The sequence below is a fragment of the Carcharhinus amblyrhynchos genome, chromosome 6 (assembly GCF_965287045.1).
Source record: "Carcharhinus amblyrhynchos chromosome 6, sCarAmb.v2.hapA, whole genome shotgun sequence".
Taxonomy (NCBI): domain Eukaryota; kingdom Metazoa; phylum Chordata; class Chondrichthyes; order Carcharhiniformes; family Carcharhinidae; genus Carcharhinus; species Carcharhinus amblyrhynchos.
This window is the reverse complement of record NC_137329.1, coordinates 51,888,412-51,907,690: the sequence shown is the minus strand read 5'-3', so window position 1 is coordinate 51,907,690 and position 19,279 is coordinate 51,888,412. Positions and strand designations below refer to the sequence as shown.

General features: G+C 43.8%; 1 protein-coding gene across 3 annotated transcripts in view; it reads left to right on the top strand.

The window, feature by feature from the left end:
- Window positions 1-18,953, top strand: part of pidd1 (p53-induced death domain protein 1) — a 72,189-nt gene extending 53,236 nt beyond the window's left edge. For 2 of the 3 annotated variants that reach the window (XM_080190452.1, XM_080190453.1), the window contains exons 15-18: window positions 4,033-4,140; window positions 5,340-5,412; window positions 9,943-10,069; window positions 17,586-18,953. In XM_080190452.1, coding sequence (XP_080046578.1) covers window positions 4,033-4,140; window positions 5,340-5,412; window positions 9,943-10,069; window positions 17,586-17,823 — 546 coding nt within the window. In that variant the 3' untranslated portion in view covers window positions 17,824-18,953. Of the gene's footprint in view, window positions 1-4,032; window positions 4,141-5,339; window positions 5,413-9,942; window positions 10,070-17,585 lie in introns of those variants that run through there. The other variant, XR_013886821.1, reaches the window with a different exon arrangement.
- Window positions 18,954-19,279: the final 326 nt, after the last annotated feature.

Sequence of the window (19,279 nt, the reverse complement as noted above, 5' to 3'; positions counted from 1 at the left end):
TCCCCGTGTCTGCATGGGATGTGCACATTAGGTGGATTGGCCATGCTAAATTGCCCCTTAGTGTCCCAAGATGTGTAGGTTAGGGGGATCAGCAGGGTAAATACATGGGGTTACGGGAATAGAGCTTGGGTGGGATGCTCTTTCAGAGAGTTTGCAGACTTGATAAGCTGAATGGCCGCCTTCTGCGCTGTAGGCATTCTGTGAATCTGCATTTCCACAGTCAGATGCTTAACTACTTACTGATGCATTATATTTGCTTCCAGAATCCAGGATAATTTCATAATTTTGGGCCAGTCATGAATGTCACCTGCTTAGGGGATGTACTCTGTAACTGCCAGCTGTTCCTTTGGAATGTGCAAGACAATTCTCAAATTGGCAAGCACTGGGACTACATGGCTGGGAGACTCTGAGCCATAGCAGTTTAGTTCATGCTTTCTGTACTCCAATCTTGATCTGTTCTAAAAGATTATTCTAGGCATTAGGATCCAGATTCAAGCTGTTGACAGGTCTTTTACTGGTTCTGAATTTGCCACCTAACTGAAGGCAGCTGAAAAGTTGCTGATGCAAAGTCTCCCATCCATTGACTCTGTCTACATTTCCCACTGCCTCGGAAAAGCCAGCATAATTAAGGACCCCACGCACCCCGGACAAACTCTCTTCCACTATCTCCCTTCAGGAAAAAGATACAAAAGTCTGAGGACAAATACCAACCGACTTAAGAACAGCTTCTTCCCTGCTGCCATCAGACTTTTGAATGGACCTACCTCACATTAAGTTGATCTTTCACTACATCCTAACTATGACAGTAACACTACTTTCTGCATTCTCTCCTTTCCTTCTGTATGCACTGTATGATTTGTATAGCATACAAAAAACAAAACTTTTCACTGTATACTAATACATGTAATAATAAATCAAATTAAGTCAAATCATGATTTCTACCACATGTCCATTAGGTCCTCACATTTTGTCCTATCTTAGCTTAACAAATTTCTCTAATTCCTTTTTATTTATAACAATACCTCTCACCTTTCTGTTAACCAATTGAAGCTTAACCCCTTACCAATTAACCTGCACTTTTGTAAATATTGAAGCAAAGTACTTGTTAGCCATTCCCGTGATCCTCTCTTCTCTGTTAATAATTCTTTTTTCCCTTTTAAATTTGCAGAATACTTTGCTGTTCTTTTTAATATATCTTGGGAATTTATGTTACTGGATTATTAGAAAGAAGATTAGAAAATAACTTGCATTTATATATTGCATTTGACAACCTCAGAATGTTCCAAAGCTAATAGGGTAGGATTTGAAGTGTAACTGCCATTGTAATATCAGAAATTGCACATGGCAAGGTCATAAAAGCAGGAATGAAATACATCAGCATGGTTCTGTATTTAGTGGTGTTGGTTGAGGGATAAATAATGACACGAGTGAGTCTATCTTGCTGCTTATACTAGTAACATCTTTGACAGCCATCAAAGAGGATAGATGGAACCGTGGTTTATAAAATTTAAACATAAAATGGAATTGCTTTCTTTAAAATCTCAGGATTATGCTGATTATTTTCTGTGCTGGTGATTATCTGATGAGTATGCATTAGCCTGAAGACACATGTGATTTCACATCAGTCACTTAATAAGGACGATGAAGCATAAGACCAGGATTTTGTTTTTCATTTAATAAAAGGTTTCTGGTTGGTGGTTGAAGCAGCTGCAATTCAGACCAATCCATTTCACATCACTGACTTATTGATTCAATGCAATTTACATGGAAATGTAGTTATATTGCTTAAATTTGAGTAAATCTCTTGTTTGTAAGGTAGTAGCTCTTTCGTTCGACTCATGTATGTTCATCCTTGTATTTGAGAGAATGAATATCTTTTGCATTCAGTTGAGGATTATCCATGGGTTCACTCTTGTTCTCCATGTTTCCCTTCAGTACGAGACAGTTGCCATTCAGCATGTGTGCTGGACATACGTATATTTGATCTATGCTGAGGTCAAGGGGAGAGTGGGTCAGACAGTCAGCATTACAGTACTGTAGACACTGAGGGCCTGATTTTACCATTTAGACTCTTACGTGCTGAATCGGGGAGTATTCCAGATCCGAATTGTCAACCCGTTCTCAGGAGCCCCCATGTACGCACTCAGCCTGAAAAAAAAGCAGCAATTTTGAATCGTGCTGCAGAAGACTGTGGGTGGGACTGACTGCACCCAAAACACTGCTGCTCTGATTGGAACCTTCAACAAAAAAAAGTTTAAAAACGCTCCCCTGCCACATTGCTCCCAGACCCGCTAATGTCTCCACCCTGGCCCCCACAGACATTGCCCCACCCCCACAACATAACTGAACCCGTTATTACCCCAACCCCTGCTACCCAGATCGATTGTTGCCCCCTTTCCACCACTGATCACATGCAAAGTGGCAGCGGACCCATCTGCCCCTGCACCCACCCCACCGCCAACGCCCCCCAAGCAGGGAACGATCTGACCCGCCTCCCTCCTCCCCTGCCCACCAGAGAACAATGTGACCCACCTCCCCCCTCCTGTCCCCCACCAGAGAACGATGTGACCTAGCTCCCTCCACTCCCCCCGACCAGAGAACGATCTGGCCTGCCTCTCTCCTCCCCCCATCCTCCACCAGAGAATTATCTGACCTGCCTTGCTCCTCCCTTCCCACCCCCCCCCCCCCCCCCCCCCCACCAGAGAACGATCTGTCCCGCCTTCCTCACCCTCCCCCTTCACTTGAGAACGATCTGGCCTGCCTCCCTCCCCCTCCCCCCCGCTCCCCCACCCTACCAGAGAATGATTTGGCCCACCTCCCTCTCTCATCCTCCACATTCCCCCCCCCCCCGCCACACACACACACACACACACACACACACACACAGAATCTGAGCTAGAGAGCTGCTGGAAGCTCTGAACTTACCTGGAGTGCCCAAATCGGGCCTTTGTGGACTATGTCTGTTTCGTGCTGAATCTGGACAGCGGGAAATGCCGGTAAGTTTGGGCATGCAGCCCATTAAGTCAATTTAAATGCATGCAAATGCATTTAAATTGACGTTGCGCCCATTTCGGGCATGGTGCCAATCGGGGCCATTTTGGATACTTGGTAAAGGGGGAATGGGTGCGGAGGCGGTCGTGGATTGCACTACTCACCTCATGACTGACTTTACCATGTTTTCGTGCCCGAAAACGGGCACAACTTGATGGTAAAATCAGGCCCTGACTGTGGCTTCCTACTGGGACTATGTGATTGCTGGAATTACCCTTTGACTTTTCAGGGATTGTCGCAGTGTGGAGTAAAAACTACAGGACCCACTGCTGTAGAAATGCCTTATTCTTTATTCAGGATGGATGGTAACAGTTTAAGCAAAATTGACAATACATGGACAATGAAATTTAAATGTTAAATCGCTCAGCTTCATTTAAAGTTTTGGGAATGCGTTGATCAGTGTGTGGATTAACAGATGGGAATGCAAGGGAGTCAAAGGTTACGGGGAACAGGATGGAAAGTGAAGTTAAAGAAACATAAGATCGGCCATGATCTTATTAAATGGCTCAAGGGGCAGAATGGCTTTCATCCTGTTCTATTTCTTTTGCTCTTGTTGTCCCGGTGGCACTCGTGATTTCACACAGGTACTTGGTAATAAGGAGGGAAATTGAGAAAGTATTCTTGTCACGGATTATTTCATTTATGCTTCGGAGTACTGTTGTCTGATGGAGACCATGGACAGCTGAGTGGCTCTCTAGTCTTCACTTGAGGCAGAGCTGTTTGGAGGTGCCCTGAAATGCTGAACTTCCTTGTAGAGAACCATCTGGTCTCCACTGTTGGCAGTGTCAGATTGGGAACTTGCCAGGAGAGGAAGTACAAACTTGAATCTGTGCAGGATGCTTTTGTAATACTGTTTAGCAGCTCGAGAGCCAGCCAGCCTGCCACAACATAGCTCCCTATCAAGATCCTCTAAAGAACAGCATCCTGTGCTCAAAGCAGAGATTACAAGATGTAATGGTGTTTCACTGATCTTCATTCTAGGTTTCCTTTTACAGAGGATCTTTGCCGGAAAACGTACCTGTGGAAGCTGCTCAGAAGCGAAAAGGCCCAGATTCGATGTGGCTGGCCACTTTACCAATTAAATTGCCAGTAAGCTGCTTCATTTTCTTAGGTCGGGATTTCTTCCCCTCTCCGCAGCACGTTTGGCAGTGGCGGGAGGCAGTGTGCCACTCACTGGTGGCAGGATCTTATGGTCCTGCCATTGTCAATGGGGTTTCCCGTTGAACACACACCTCGCCTCCGGGAAACTCGTGGTGAGGATGTGCCATCAGCAGGACTGTAAAGTCCCGCCAGCATGAATGGCAGCAAGATTTTGCGTTAATGTTGTATTTTCTTAGAGGATTTAAGTAAGGTTGAAAGCTGTCACAGTAGAATCACTGGACACATTTTATTAAGAGAAGTGAGAAAGGCTGTTGTTATAAGTGTCACTTTAACACATTTCAGTAATTATGTTAAAGTGCAGGTACTGTTGTTATAGGCAAATGTAGTGGCCATTCTGTGGAGAGCAAGGTCCTATATAAATAGCAGTGCATAACAGCAGTTAATTTGAATTTTGTGGGATTGGCTGAGAGAGAAGTGCTCAACAAAAAGCTGGAAAACAAGTCCTTTTTTTATCTTAAAGTAGCGCCATGCAATCTTTTAAGTTTACTTGCAATAGTGTAACAAATGAAAAGATCCTTGATATCTCGCACTGAAGACTAGTGTTTCTGACAAAACACCTCCTCAGTGTCCACCTAGAGTATAGGCTCAAGTACAGGAGTGGGGCTTGAACCCATGTTTTAGGCCTGATTTTAAACTGCTAAAACTATTATCTGTTCACGTACAGTCCATCAGAGAGGTTAGGACTGTTCTCCTTGGAGACAAGACAGCTGAGAGGAAATTTGATGGAGCTGTTCAAAATCACGAGGGACTGGACAGAGTAGGTAGGGACATTCTTTCCCCTCCCCCCGCCTCATAAAAGGATCAAGAGTGAGAGGGAACAGATTTAAACTGACTTGCATGAGAAACAAATGCGATGTGAGAAAACATTGAGTGGCTCAGGTCTGAAATGTGCCTGGAAGTGTGATGGAGTCAGGTTCAATTGAGGCACATAAGAGGGCATTAGGTCATTACTTGATGAGAAATAATTTGCAAGAATACGGGGTAAAGGCAAGAAAATAGCACTAAGCCATATTGCTCATTTAGTGAGCCAGTGTAGACATAATGGGCCAAATGGCCACTGTAACAGTGCTGAGATTTCTGCTTATGCCAAAGTGTGGCTTTTTAAAAACCTGCTGAATTTTTTCCAGAAGCAGAAATCAAGGCTTCATAATGAGTCAAGAACGGAATCATCCTTTCCACCATTAAATCTTGGCGATGAAGGTGAGATTGTATTACTTTCCAAGTATTTAATTTGATTTTGTTTGCTTTTGTCCAAGTGCTGAACAATGGGATGAGTTTTCTGCATTTTTAACCCAGTGTCTGTGCAGCACCATGAATTCCCAGACCCAGTAAGCTCTTTCTGCTGTGTCTGCATCTTAATAAGAGCCTTAAGAGGTTTTATGCAGCAGAAGTATAGGTTCTGCTATTTTTGATATCATCCAACTGTAATGCTGTAGCATTGTGTTCTCAATAGTGATGGTAAAAACTAGACCATTTTCAAAGGTGATTTTCTGCCCAAATTTTCACTCCTATATAGCAGCAAAATTAATTTTTATTTTGAAACGAAGGGAAGAGAATCTGATTTTGTTAAAGAAGTGTTGTTAGTTAGTCAGTGTTTTTGTCTTGTTCTCCTTCTGTGTCATCTTTGACATTAATTAAATGGTAAACTCAAATTGGTAATCAAAATCAAACCATGATGAATCGCATAATGTGATTTGGATGGCAGTGACTGCAAGACTGAGCAAGTATAACATTGTAGAATCCAAATCCAAGTTGTCCAACGTATGGCCCATGGGCCACATCCATCCTGCGAAGATCCTCTGTACAGCCCCCGGAGCCAGTTTCATAATCCCTGTCAAAGAGGTAAGTTTCAAGAAAACGTTCTGCACGTTCCTTCTCCTTCAATCACAGGCCTTTTCTCTCCAAAATCTGCTGTTGCTAGGCTGACTAATAAGCCTATCAGCAACAAAAGTGGGAAAGAAACAGTCTCTGATTGGAGGATCAGAGAATACCAGCATTGGTGTGTGTGCAGGGGAAAGCCAAGGTATGATAGGACAGGAGTCTGGGGAACCAAGCAATGAGTCTGGGAGCCAAGAAATGGCAGAGCTGAAGTCCAGGGACCCAGATACATTGGGCACAGGGACTATGCAGTTTTGTCAGCCCAGCCAGGGAAAAGTCTCATTAGGCCCAGGAGGGCCATCTGCATTGGGGTGTGGGAGGGCAAAGTTTTGACAGACCCAGATAATAGCGCAAAGTTTTGACAGGTCTGGGAAGGGCAAAGTTTTGGTTGACTCAGGGAGGTGAGGAGGTGACAGTGCCGTGGTGAATATGTGGGAGTGTGCGCATGTGATTTGTGTCTGTGCATGTGTGACTTTGTGTGTGTGTGTGTGTGTGTGTGTGTGTGTGTGTGTGTGTGTGTGTGTTGAAATGAGACTGACAGCATGGGTATGAGAGTGAGTGACTGAGTATATGGAGGGAAGTATGAGGGCATGAGTGACTGAATGGAGGTGAGTTCAGGCAACTAAGTGAGTGTGAAGTTGTGAGTGTGAATCTGCCTGACACCCTGTATCAGTTTCTCATTCATTCTCAGCAGCACACACCAATCCATACACATGCACCCTCGCACACTCATCCACCCACATGCACTGACCCTCGCAGACACTGGTTAGTTTTATTACTTACTCTTTTTTTTAAACTTAATTTATTGCTATGACAGCAGTGTATTTTTGCTCAGCAATATTTTTTTCTTTAAAATCTTAATTCTTGTTTGAAATTCAATTTATTATTGTGTCAAATCTTACCTTTCCAAAATTTGCTTGTTGGCCCCTTGAGTGAGAAAAAATGCAATTATGCACCTGCCCCGAGTGAAAAAAATTGAACAATTCTGGTCTAAATATATGGGCGTGCTTAAATATCCGTTTAACTGCAGCATTTAATAAATTATTGAATCTCACCCCTTGTAAAAGCCAATAATGTCAACAATGCCATTGTCATTCATTGCTTGCTAGATCATATCAGTGTCTGGCCAGGACCTCAGGGGTATGAGTCAGCATTTTGCTTAAGCTTAACATGTATAAAAATATGTTATGTATGTGTAGGTTTTTTTTTAACTAAAATTAAACTTGCGGATGAACTCTTCTGTTTCTGTTACCTTCAATTTGCTTTATAAAGTACCTAGCAATTTAGCTTCCTGCGAGTATCTGAATGGCTTTTGCTATCTTGAATCGGATAAACCGACCGAGTAAATGCAGAAAAGCAAGGTCACTGAAGGTCCGTTCCCCCCAAGCAATTGAGTCATTAACAATTACATCTGAGCAGTATTATAATACCAATTCCATATTAATGCACAGTGTTTCAGTGAAAATGACAGATGAATCCTACCTGGAGTCAAGTTCTGACCTGACTCCAGCACACAGCAAGGTGAGATGCTTTCTGGAAAGTTATCTTCTGAGCTGTTTCAGGGATGACACTGGCTGGCTATCCTGGCTCTTTTACAAACTTACCTATTGGGTGAAATTTTGCAGTCTGTGCACAGAATGGTGGCTGAGGTGAGAAAACTAACATGCAGCTCTCTAGCTGCACAGCTGAGCTTTCCTGTCCAGACTGTTTGGCACTCTGTGAACAGATAACCTGGTTTTCGCCGTCATGCTGGCAAGGCGGGGCCCAATAAAGCTGGCAGCACCAGTTCCACGGAGATCGGAGTCCCATTTTTAAAACACGTCCCAGTCTGTGCTGACAAAAGTGTCTTCCCACTGCCTTCACAAGCACCAGGGAAATACTCCACCTCCCACCTGACCAAAAGTAGTGGGGCCACCCCACCCAGCACACATTAAGGGAACCCGCCCCATTGCTTGAGCTCCCCAGAGGCCTGCCCCTGGCTCCAGCCAGGATTTTACTTAGTTCGCGGCAGGTTCCCCACGTCCCCTTGACTGCTTCACATTTTTAAATACTGTTGTAAGCCTTGGCAATGTGATGTCGAGAGGGATTCTCCAGCTTTCCAGCTCTAGTTTTCCCATCGGCGGGAGGTGACGTGTTGTTTGCTAGGGGCGGGATTCTCTGGTTCTGCTGTTGTCAATGGGAATTCCCATTGACGTCACCCCATGCCAGTAGGAAAACCCACAAACAGGGGTGCACTGCCACCCGAATGGGAGAATCCACATGAAGCCATCATGTTGGAAAGGGAGGAATCCCTTATATGGGGGGAACATATGGCGGGGAAGCCTTTAAGAGTATTGAAAAATATTCAAATCTTTTGAAATTAGGCTCCCACTCAGAAGTGTCACCTGCGAGGGGTGGGGATATCAGAAAGCGAGATGCCGCTGGCGAGAATCACTTTTTCCGATTGTCACGGGATTTTACACACATCGACTTTTCCCCTTATGGTGAGGACGGGAGCAGAATCGCCCCCATGGTCTTTTTGAGTGTATTGAGAAAGCAGCCGTTTCATCCACAATCACAAAGCATTAGGGCAGGATTTCTCAAACCTTTCCAACCACAGAACCCTTTTCATCTCCCAGGAGTACTGTCAGAACCCCTGAGAAACATTCCAGTTGTGTTGAAGAGTTAAAACACAAAAAAAATGACTGTTTCCACAGACAACGTACAAATATATAGAAACCTGATTTACAGAAGCCTTTTCTATTTCTTATATGTATACACTATAATTAAAAGATTTTCTTATTTAAAAAACACATAGGTCTTACCTTTTTGCCATTTTTAATGGGATGAGTGTTGCTGGAATATTTATATACATAGACACACACTATTTGCCCCAGTCCCGCTCTGAGACCTACTTTCCCCCGACCTTTCCCCAACCCCCTTTTCCACTACTTTCAGACTCACTCCCCCTCTCTGAGGCCCGCTATCCCCCTCTCTGAGGCCTGCAACCCCCTTCCCGGGACATGATTTCCCCAGTCCCTCTTCCATGCCTGCTTTCCCTACTTCAAGACCTAAAATCCTCTGCTCCGAGGCCCACATTCCCCCACTCCGAAGTCCACATTTCCCCGCTCCAAGGCCCACATTTTCCCATCCGAAGCCCACATTTCCATACTCCGAGGCCCACATTCCCCACTCCCAGGGAAACTTTGAGTTTGGTGCTGTTTTCAGCTCGACTAGTCAGAGGCTGGATTCTGGAGAAGCCAACCTATGATTGGACAAGGAGCTTTGTAACATTTTCAAATGTTATACATCAGCCTGGCCTGCCTCGGAATCACTGGCATTCCTCCTGCAGAACTCCAGGAATTTGTGGAATCCAGTTTGGGAAACCCACATTAGGAACATATGATGTGGATGTGACATTTCCAATTAGATGCTGTTTGCATTCTGCAAATGTTGGTCTTGAGCTGCCAACACATTACAATCTTTTCTGAAGTTGCCCGTTATTGATGTGGACAGATACTAGCTTTGGCAAATACTGTTCTCCGGGGCAAGTGCCTTGTGACAAATATTATTTTCTGGCACGCTTGAAAACTCTCACTTATTGTTATATAATGGGTGGAATTTTACCAACATGTCCGCCCGAAGCTTATACAATCCCACCCGAGGCCAACGGAGAATGCAGTTCTCCGAGCCTTGCCTGCCATTGGAGTCGGAGTGGTCATGCCAGTAAAATTCTGGCCAATTTGTTGAAACTGTGTTCACAATTATAAGCTTAATAATATAAAGAGCTAACTGAAATAGGTTCTAGAAGTACTGAGTGGACACAGGTTCATTATACATGTTTTTCTTAATGGTTTCTTTACTTTTGGACAGAAACTGGCTACCTCACAGAAGCTAATCTTTTGAGTATCGCAAGGAGAATCGGGCTGGAATGGAAGAATATTGGTATAAATCTTGGTTTATCCTATGCACAATTGGAAAGAATAGAATATAGTAATAGGTGAGGAAGACACTTCCTTATAACTGTGGTCAATAGTTTGGTTTTCCTGATTGTTCTAGTACAATGATGGTTGTCAGATTAACTTAAAGGACAGCAACAATAAAAGGTCTGTATTCCTCTTTACAGTCCAATGACAAATACTCCTCATGCACAGTAAACATTGATAGTTAAGCTCAACACAGTGAGCTTCAGATAAGCCTTTCCCATCTTGTTCTGATGCATACCTTGGCCCTACAATGTCCATCATTCTTTTGTAAATGATGCACGGCAGTTGACCTGGTATGTGCAGCACATTCCTGGTATGTCACTGACATAGCACAGTTGCTCGTGTTTGTTTGGGCTTGACCTTGAACCACTTTCATTTGATGCCAAACATATGTTTTCCCCAAAGGACAACAGATAAAGGTGCAGCTCTAATGGATCAACCATTGCCACCACATGGCTGATCCAGCATTACTCCACCTTTATCAGCTTAGCCCTAATCCCAGGGCAGAACCATAATGTTGATTGCCTTGACATTCAAGGTGGTGAACAGCGTGCAGCCTTCTCGGTGTTTTATGTGCTTTCTGCTGTAGATGCAAGACTGGCAGCTGCACAGTGATGGGGACATTTGGCTTCTTGGCAGACTTTAGCACGCATCTTTATCCTGTGTTGGTTAATGGTTCCTGAGATACCTGGAAAATTGTATTTGACTTTTGATCCAGCTAATAACTTCTTGGCCACTGATATCTCACTGAAGATGCCCAGGTTCATATGGTATTTGCCACCTTGGCTTGGGCTGTTTAATGGTAACTCTTGGTGCAGCATGCAGCTCGGGTAAGATAGGTTGGTAATCTCAAAAATTATCATTAACCTGTTGCAGCTGTGACAACGCTCCCACAAGGTCACCTTGTATGAGTGATGGGTTACTTAATCCAATTTTCAATAGTTAACTAACCATTTAATTATAATGGTTAACTTTGCATTTAAATTGTTTCATCCCTCTTCATCTCTGTAACACTCAGCTGCACTATAGCATGACTCACCCCCCCGCCCCTTCCAGCTGCTTCAGATCTTTTCACTAGTTTGACCTGAGCTTCGTCTGCATCATCCCCTCAGTTTACCCCATTATTGACAACTGGCGACCCCTGTTGCCAAAGCTTATGCTTTCAAATTTCTCTATTTGAAAACTCTCCACTTTTCTTTTTACTTGAACAATCGTTGCTAATAATCCACCTATTTGACCAAGCATTAGGTTGCACTTATTGCACTTCTGATATGTCTTTGAATTTTTTTTATTCATGCATGGAATGTTGGCATCGCTGCTAAGCCAGCATTTATTGCCCCTCCCTTATTGTCCTTGAGAAGCATTGGTGAGCTGCCTTCTTGAACCACTTCAGTCCCTGAGTTGTAGGTAAACCCACAGTGCTGCTAAGGAGGGGCATCCAGGGTTTTGACCTACAACTTTCTACATTAGATGTTATGTAAATACATTTTATGTCATTACAAGATACTTTTATTTCTAAAATACAACACTGGTGCAAAAAAGTGAAATGAAAGCATCGCATTCACGCAGTATCTCTTCAAGCATTTTGTTTACATTGGGTTACTTGGAGGTCTACTAACTGGCTGCTGTGTTGGCTATAACACAATAGACACGGTAGTACCCCATAAATAGATGAATGAGTGATCAATTTTTCTTAGCAGGATTAGTTCGTGGAGGAATTTTATTTGGAACATTGGGAAGCTCCCCACTTTTTAAATAGTGGCTTGGGAATTTTAATACTCACCTGAGAAACTGGGAGAAATGGAATCTCAATTTAAATAGCTTGTTTAATACATAGAACATAGAACATTACAGCGCAGAACAGGCCCTTTGGCCCACGATGTTGCGCCGACCAGTTAAAAAACAATGACCCGCTAACCTAAACCAAACCCTTACCATCCATAAACCTATCCACGGATCTCTTAAACGCCCCCAAACTAGGCGCATTTACAACTGCAGCAGGCAGGGCATTCCAATCCCTCACCACCCTCTGGGTAAAGAACCTACCCCTGACATCCGTCCTATAACTACCACCCCTTAATTTAAAGCTATGCCCCCTCGTGCTAGCTTTCTCCATCCGAGGAAAAAGGCTATCACTGCCCACCCTATCTAAACCTCGAATCATCTTATATGTTTCAATAAGATCCCCTCGTAGCCGCCTTCTTTCTAACGAAAACAACCTCAAATCCCTCAGTCTCCCCTCATAGGACCTCCCCTCCATACCAGGCAACATCCTGGCAAACCTCCTCTGCACCCTCTCCAAAGCCTCCACATCCTTCCTATAATGTGGGGACCAGAACTGCACACAATACTCCAAATGCGGCCGCACCAGAGTTTTGTACAGTTGCAACATGACGCTGCGGCTCCTAAATTCAATCCCCCTACCAATAAACGCCAAGACACCGTATGCCTTCCTAACAACCCTATCTACTTGATTCCCAACTTTCAGGGATCTATGTACACATACACCTAGATCCCTCTGTTCATCCACACTATTCAGAGTCCTACCGTTAGCCCTATACTCTACACATCCCTGCCAAAGTGAATTACCTCACACTTTTCCGCATTAAACTCCATCCTCCACCTCTTGGCCAAGCTCTGCAACTTGTCCAAGTCTCCCTGTAGACTAAGACACCCTTCCTCACTATCTACCACACCTCCGACTTTGGTGTCATCAGCAAATTTACTAATCCACCCAACAATACCCTCATCCAGATCATTTATAAAAATTACAAACAGCAGTGGCCCCAAAACAGATCCCTGAGGCACACCACTCGTAACTGAACTCCATGTCGAATACTTACCATCAACCACCACCCTCTGTCTCCTATCTGCCAGCCAATTCCTGATCCAATTTCCTAGATCACCCTCAATCCCATACATCTGCAATTTCTGCAGAAGCCTTCCATGGTGAACCTTATCAAATGCCTTACTAAAGTCCATGTATACCACGTCAACTGCCTTACCCCCATCCACCTCTTTGGTCACTTTCTCAAAAAACTCAATAAGGTTAGTAAGGCACGACCTACCCTCCACAAAACCATGCTGACTATCTCTAATCAATTCATTACTCTCCAAATAACTATAAATCCTATCCCTAATAATTTTTTCTAAAACCTTGCCCACAACAGAAGTAAGACTCACCGGTCTATAATTCTCGGGGAAGTCTCTGTTCCCCTTCTTAAACAATGGGACAACATTCGCTAACCTCCAATCTTCTGGCACTATACCGGTGACCAACGACGACCTGAAGATCAGAGCCAGAGGCTCTGCAATCGCCTCCCTTGCCTCCCAGAGAATCCTAGGGTAAATCCCGTCCGGCCCAGGGGACTTATCTATTTTCAAACCCTCAAGCATATCTAGCACATCCTCCTTATCAACTGCAATACTGTCCAGTTTACAACCCTGTAACCCAGTGTTCTCCACAGCTACATTTATGTCCCCCTGCGTGAACACCGAAGAGAAATATTGGTTCAATGCCTCTCCAATCTCTTCCGGTTCCACACATAAATTCCCACTGCTGTCTCTAACTGGCCCTAATCTTGCCCTAACCAACCTTTTGTTCTTAACGTATCTATAGAACGCCTTAGGATTCTCCTTAATCCTATCAGCCAAAGTCTTCTCATGTCCTCTTTTAGCCCTTCTTAACTCTCTCTTTAACTCCCTCCTAGCCAATCTAAAGCTTTCTAGTGCACTACCTGAGCCCTCAAGTCTCATCCGGACATAAGCCTCCTTTTTTTTTTTAAGCAGTAAATCAACTTTCCTAGTGCACCACGGTTCCCTAGCTCGACCAATTCCTCCTTGCCTGACAGGGACATACATATCAAGGACTCGCAGTAGCTGCTCCTTGAAAAAACTCCACATTTCAGACGTTCCGAGACACTGTAGTCTCCTAGTCCAACCTATGCTTCCTAATTCTCTCCTAATAGCCTCATAATTACCCTTCCACCAGCTAAAACTACTGACCCGAGGTTCATGCCTATCCCTTTCCATCACTAAGGTGAACGTAACCGAATTGTGGTCACTTCACCAAAATGCACCCCAACTTCCAAGTCTAGCACCTGGTCTGGCTCATTTCCCAGCACCAAATCCAATATAGCCTCACCTCTAATTGGCCTATCAACATACTGAGTCAAGAAACCTTCCTGCACGCTTTGTACAAAAACTGACCCCTCGCATTAAAGTATACACATTTCAAACCCTGCTCCACTTCACCTCCACGATGCCGCGCATTGCAGTCCCCATCTATGCCCCCCAAGATATTAGTTCCCCTCTGATTCAGGTGTGGACCATCACTCCTGTAGAGGTCCCACCTTCCCCAGAATGAGCCCCAATTGCTCAAGAACCTGAACCCCTCCCTCCTGCACCATCCCCTCAGCCACGAGTTCAAACTTTCCCTCTCTCTGTTCCGCTCTACACTATCCCGTGGCACAGGCAAGAGTCCCAAGATAACCACCCTGTCCGACTTGGCCTTAAGTTTCCACCCCAACTCCATAAATTTCTGCTTAATATCCCCTTCCCTTAACCTCCCTATGTTATGCGTCCCCACATGAACTATGACTTGGGGTTGATCCCCCTCACCCTTAAGAGTCCTGAACACCCTCTCTGAAACATCCCGGACCCCAGCCCCTGGGAGGCAACACACCAGCCCTGAGTCCCTACCATTACCTCTGACTCTCCTATCCGTCCCCCTAACTGTGGAGTCCCCAATCACTAGGCCCAATCTTTTACATCCCCTAACCACCTGAGCCTTCACAACAGGCTCACCTCCAGGGACCTGCTCCCTTTGGCAATCTCCAGTTGATTCCTCCTCAACTGTAGCCTCCAGGACAGAAAACCTATTTTGGAGGGGAACAGCCCCAGGGGATTGTCCCCCCAATTGCTTCTTTCCCCTCTTCCTGGCATTTACCCAAGACTCATTTCTAGGAGTGACTATCTCCTTGTAACTCTTATCTATGTCTGCCTCAGCCTCCCGAATTATCCGGAGTTCCTCCAATTCCAACTCCAGCTCCTTAACACGCTTCTCCAGAAGCTGCAATTGTATACACTTCCTACAGGTAAAATCAGCAGAAACACTACTGATGTCCCTCACCACATACATACCACAGGACGTGCAGCTTACTGCCTGAACTGCCATCCCTGAAATAATTTCCAGCAGAAAAGAAAAACAAAACAAAACTTCCCACACACTTATAATTAGGTTAGAGGAGGTGGGAGGGTGGGATTCTCTACCAGTGTAGAGGATCGGGTCTCTTTGTGCCGATTTATAGGGTCAGAGACCCGAAAAAAAACTACAAATACCAGTAAGCGTCCTAGTAACGACTTCCGGTTTCGAACTAATTCAAAAAAAGAAAAAAAAACCACTGCTACTCGCGACTTTAAACTAGAAATAAAAGTTAAAAAAAGTACAAACAAGAAAATGTACCTTACTCACGACCTCCACACACGCCCAGAAATCACTGCCTCTCGATGCTGCTCCACAGGAACAGTGAGCAATACTTCTGGCAATTTATCACTACCTCAATACAGTCAGCACTGTCAACCTAGTTAAGAATGTACAAGATTTTTAGTGGACCTTGAAACTACCAGCTTCTAACTCAGTCTTGCTGCAACTGTTCAGGGTACTGGTGAGGCCGCAGCTGGAGTACTGTGTGCAGTTTTGGTCACCGCACTTGAGGAAGGATATATTGGCCTTGGAGGGAGTGCAGAGGAGGTTCACTAGGCTGCTACCGGAGATGAGGGGGTTGGACTATGAAGAGAGACTGAATAGACTGGGTCTGTACTCGTTGGAGTTTAGAAGGATGAGGGGGGATCTTATAGAGACATATAAGATAATGAAGGGGATGGATAGGGTAGAGGCAGAGAGATTCTTCCCACTTAGAAAGGATAGCAGGACTAGAGGGCACAGCCTCAAGATAAGGGGGGGGCAGTTTAGATCGGAGTTGAGGAGGAACTTCTTCACTCAAAGGGTGGTGAATCTCTGGAATTCTCTGCCCGTTGAAGTGGTGGAGGCTACCTTGCTAAATATATTTAAGTCACGGGTAGATAGGTTTTTGATAGACAAGGGAATTAAGGGTTATGGGGAGAGAGCGAGAAAGTGGAACTGGTCCACTTCAGATCAGCCATGATCGTATTGAATGGCGGGGCAGGCTCGAAGGGCTAGATGGCCTACTCCTGCTCCTATTTCTTATGTTCTTATGAAAGGTGAGATTTGGTACAGAGCAGGAAATTATTCTACTCAGGGATACATACATTTGGTGTACTATAGAAACCATTTTGTCCAGCATTATATAAATTGTGTTGATATACAAACATAAGGGAAAAAACAGATGTTTTTCATATTCCCTCTGGCATTTTTGAAAATATTGATTTTATCTTGAGTCTTCACAAGTACCTTTGTGGTAAAATTGTTTTCATGAAGAATGTTTTTTTTTGAAATAGGGCAGGTACTTGTCTCAATTTGTTCAATTTCGCAAATAACACTGCTTATACCTCTCCTTGCTATTTTTGCTAAATTGACAGGTGAACACTCTAAGAACAATACATAAAATCATTGCTAGATTGGTTGTGGGTTTTACGCCTCTTAATTTCTTTGTGGTTCATCTTTGGCCCCAGTAGCCTCCTCAGTCCAGTGGTTACCCAGTAGAATCTGCCCAAGCTATTCTGAGGATTTCAGAAATGACATTCTTGTGATTTCTACTTCTTTTCTAACCTTTAAATTCCACCTACCCACCAGTAACTGAGAGGGGGAGTCATGACAAATGGACATTGTTGATTTCATTCCATTTTTTACTTATTTATAAATCAAGACATGTGGCTTCACTGGCTAGGCCAGCATTTATTGTCCATCTCTGATTACCTTTAGATTGGTAGTGGTGAGCTGTGTTGAACCACTGCAGAACTGGGTGTAGAACCCAGTTCCAGGAATTTTGACCCATCAACAGTGGAGGAACGGTGATATATTTCCAAGTCAGGATGGTGAGTGGCTTGGAGATCTTCCAGGTGGTAATGTTCTCATGTGTCTGCTGTCCTTGTCCTCCTAGTGTGGTATTTGTGAATTTGGGAGGTGTTGCCTAAGGAGTTTTGTTAAGTTCCTGCAGTGCATCTTGTAGATGACACACAATACCACCGCTGTGCCATCAGTTGTTGATGGGGTACCAATCAAGTGGGCTGCTTTGTCCTGAATGGTGTTGAACCTCTTGAATGTTGTTGGGTCAGCACACAGTCAGGCAAGTGGAGCATATTCCTGACTTGTGCCTTGAAGATTGTGGACAGACTTTGGGAAGTCAGGAGATAAATTACTCGCTACAAGAGTTCCCAACTTCTGACCTGCTCTTGTAGCCACAGTATTTATATGATTTGTCCAGTTCAGTTTCTGGTCAATGATAACCCCCAGGATGTTGAATGTAAAACTTCTTGGATATTACCTATCAAGGAAATGTTTCTTGAACCACTTCTTGTCTTTTCAAGTTATTGCTTCATTTTCTTTAGGGGTGACCTGGACAAGCAAATCTTAGAGATGCTATTTACATGGGCACAATGCAACGTGAGTGTACCAGGCTGCATCAATAAACTAATTCAGGCAATGAAGGAGAGTGATCGCGAAGATATTGCCGAAGAAGTGCGTTGCATTATTGAACTGGGAAGGAAGAAATATCATGATTCCATTCGCCGAGTAGGACTGAGCCAAGAAAGCAGTAATGAAGATTCAGCTATAGCAATGGTGTAACCTGGGAAATACTGCAACTATAGACAATGCATATGAACCTTCCTGGTGATTCTTGAAGATAGAGAGGTTTTTATTTATTTATTCATTTTCAGATGTCACTGGGTAGGCCAGCATTTATTGCCCATCCCTAATAAGCATTGAGAAGGTGATGCTGAGCTGCCTCCTTGAACCGCTCTAGTCCATGTGGTGCAAGTCCACCCACAATGCTGTGAGGGAGGGAGTTCCCGAATTCGATTTTAGACTTTTATTTTTGCTGGCAAAAGATGTCATGGGGGACAGTGAATTCTCAGCATTGCATGCAGAGTGGGTCAATATATGCAACTTCCACAGAGCTCATTCCATATAAGTATCAAGAATCACTGTGGTTGTGTTTTACAGAGAAAGCCAACAAGCTTTTACGACAGCACCAATTGATTTGTAGTGATGTGCAATTTACAATTTGATTTTAGCTACATGATGTGCAATTTTATTCTGTGCATGTTACCCAGGATAGCATACCTTGCACTTAGTTTAAAAGGTCAAGTGAATTTCTTTATCCTTAATGGTGAGGGGTGTCAACAGTGCACCATGGAGGTTCACCACATGGTAAGAAGCCATCCAACTCATTAAATCTGCAGTGTTTTTCTCAACCTGAGCTACCTAATCTAATCCAACTCTGTTACTTGCTCACTTTGCAGCTTAAATCTGGAAAATGGGCTTCTTTGCCATTTATTTGCATAAGCCCCTGGTATCACTGAGTTCACCATAGGGTTGGATTGGAATTCTAGTGCATCACCCAGCTGCTGTGTGCCACCCTTTACAGCATGAATGAAGGATAAGGTTGGTGAACCTGCAATGACAGGCAGCCTCTGCTTCCTTGCAAAGGAGTTACACTAATGAGTTTCTGTACTAAAATTTGCATTGTTTAGGTGATCTTTGTCCCTAGTGTTTACCAGGCCCAAGTAAAGTAAGTTAATTAGTAAACCTTGCCTGGTGAAGTTAGATTTCTGAAGGTGCCAGTGGCAGTTCCCACACAGATCCACAGTTCCCAGCTCTAGCTAGTGTGATTTTTTTTTCATTTTCATCCTTTTTTGTCACATTGATTGCAATTTGCAACTTATGTCAACTAAAGAATTCTCCTTTTGTGTAAATTTAGCTACCCATGAAGCATTATAAAAATTTACTACAATCAACTACAAGGTTTTACGGAGGGTATAATTAGTGTTAACATCCAGAGAAAAGAGTGATTAAAGTGGGAACAATTTTTTGATATACTGGTACTTCTTTATTTAAAAATGACAGGTACACAGAGCAACATGGGTTATTCCTTTCTAGTATAGAACAGTATGCCAATATTTTGCCACATGTACTGCACATGACATAGTATAGAAACAAATACAGATATTAATTGAACTGGATCTATAGGTATGTCAGTACATAACATACAGTCTATAGTAGCCTTCACGTCAAATGTTTG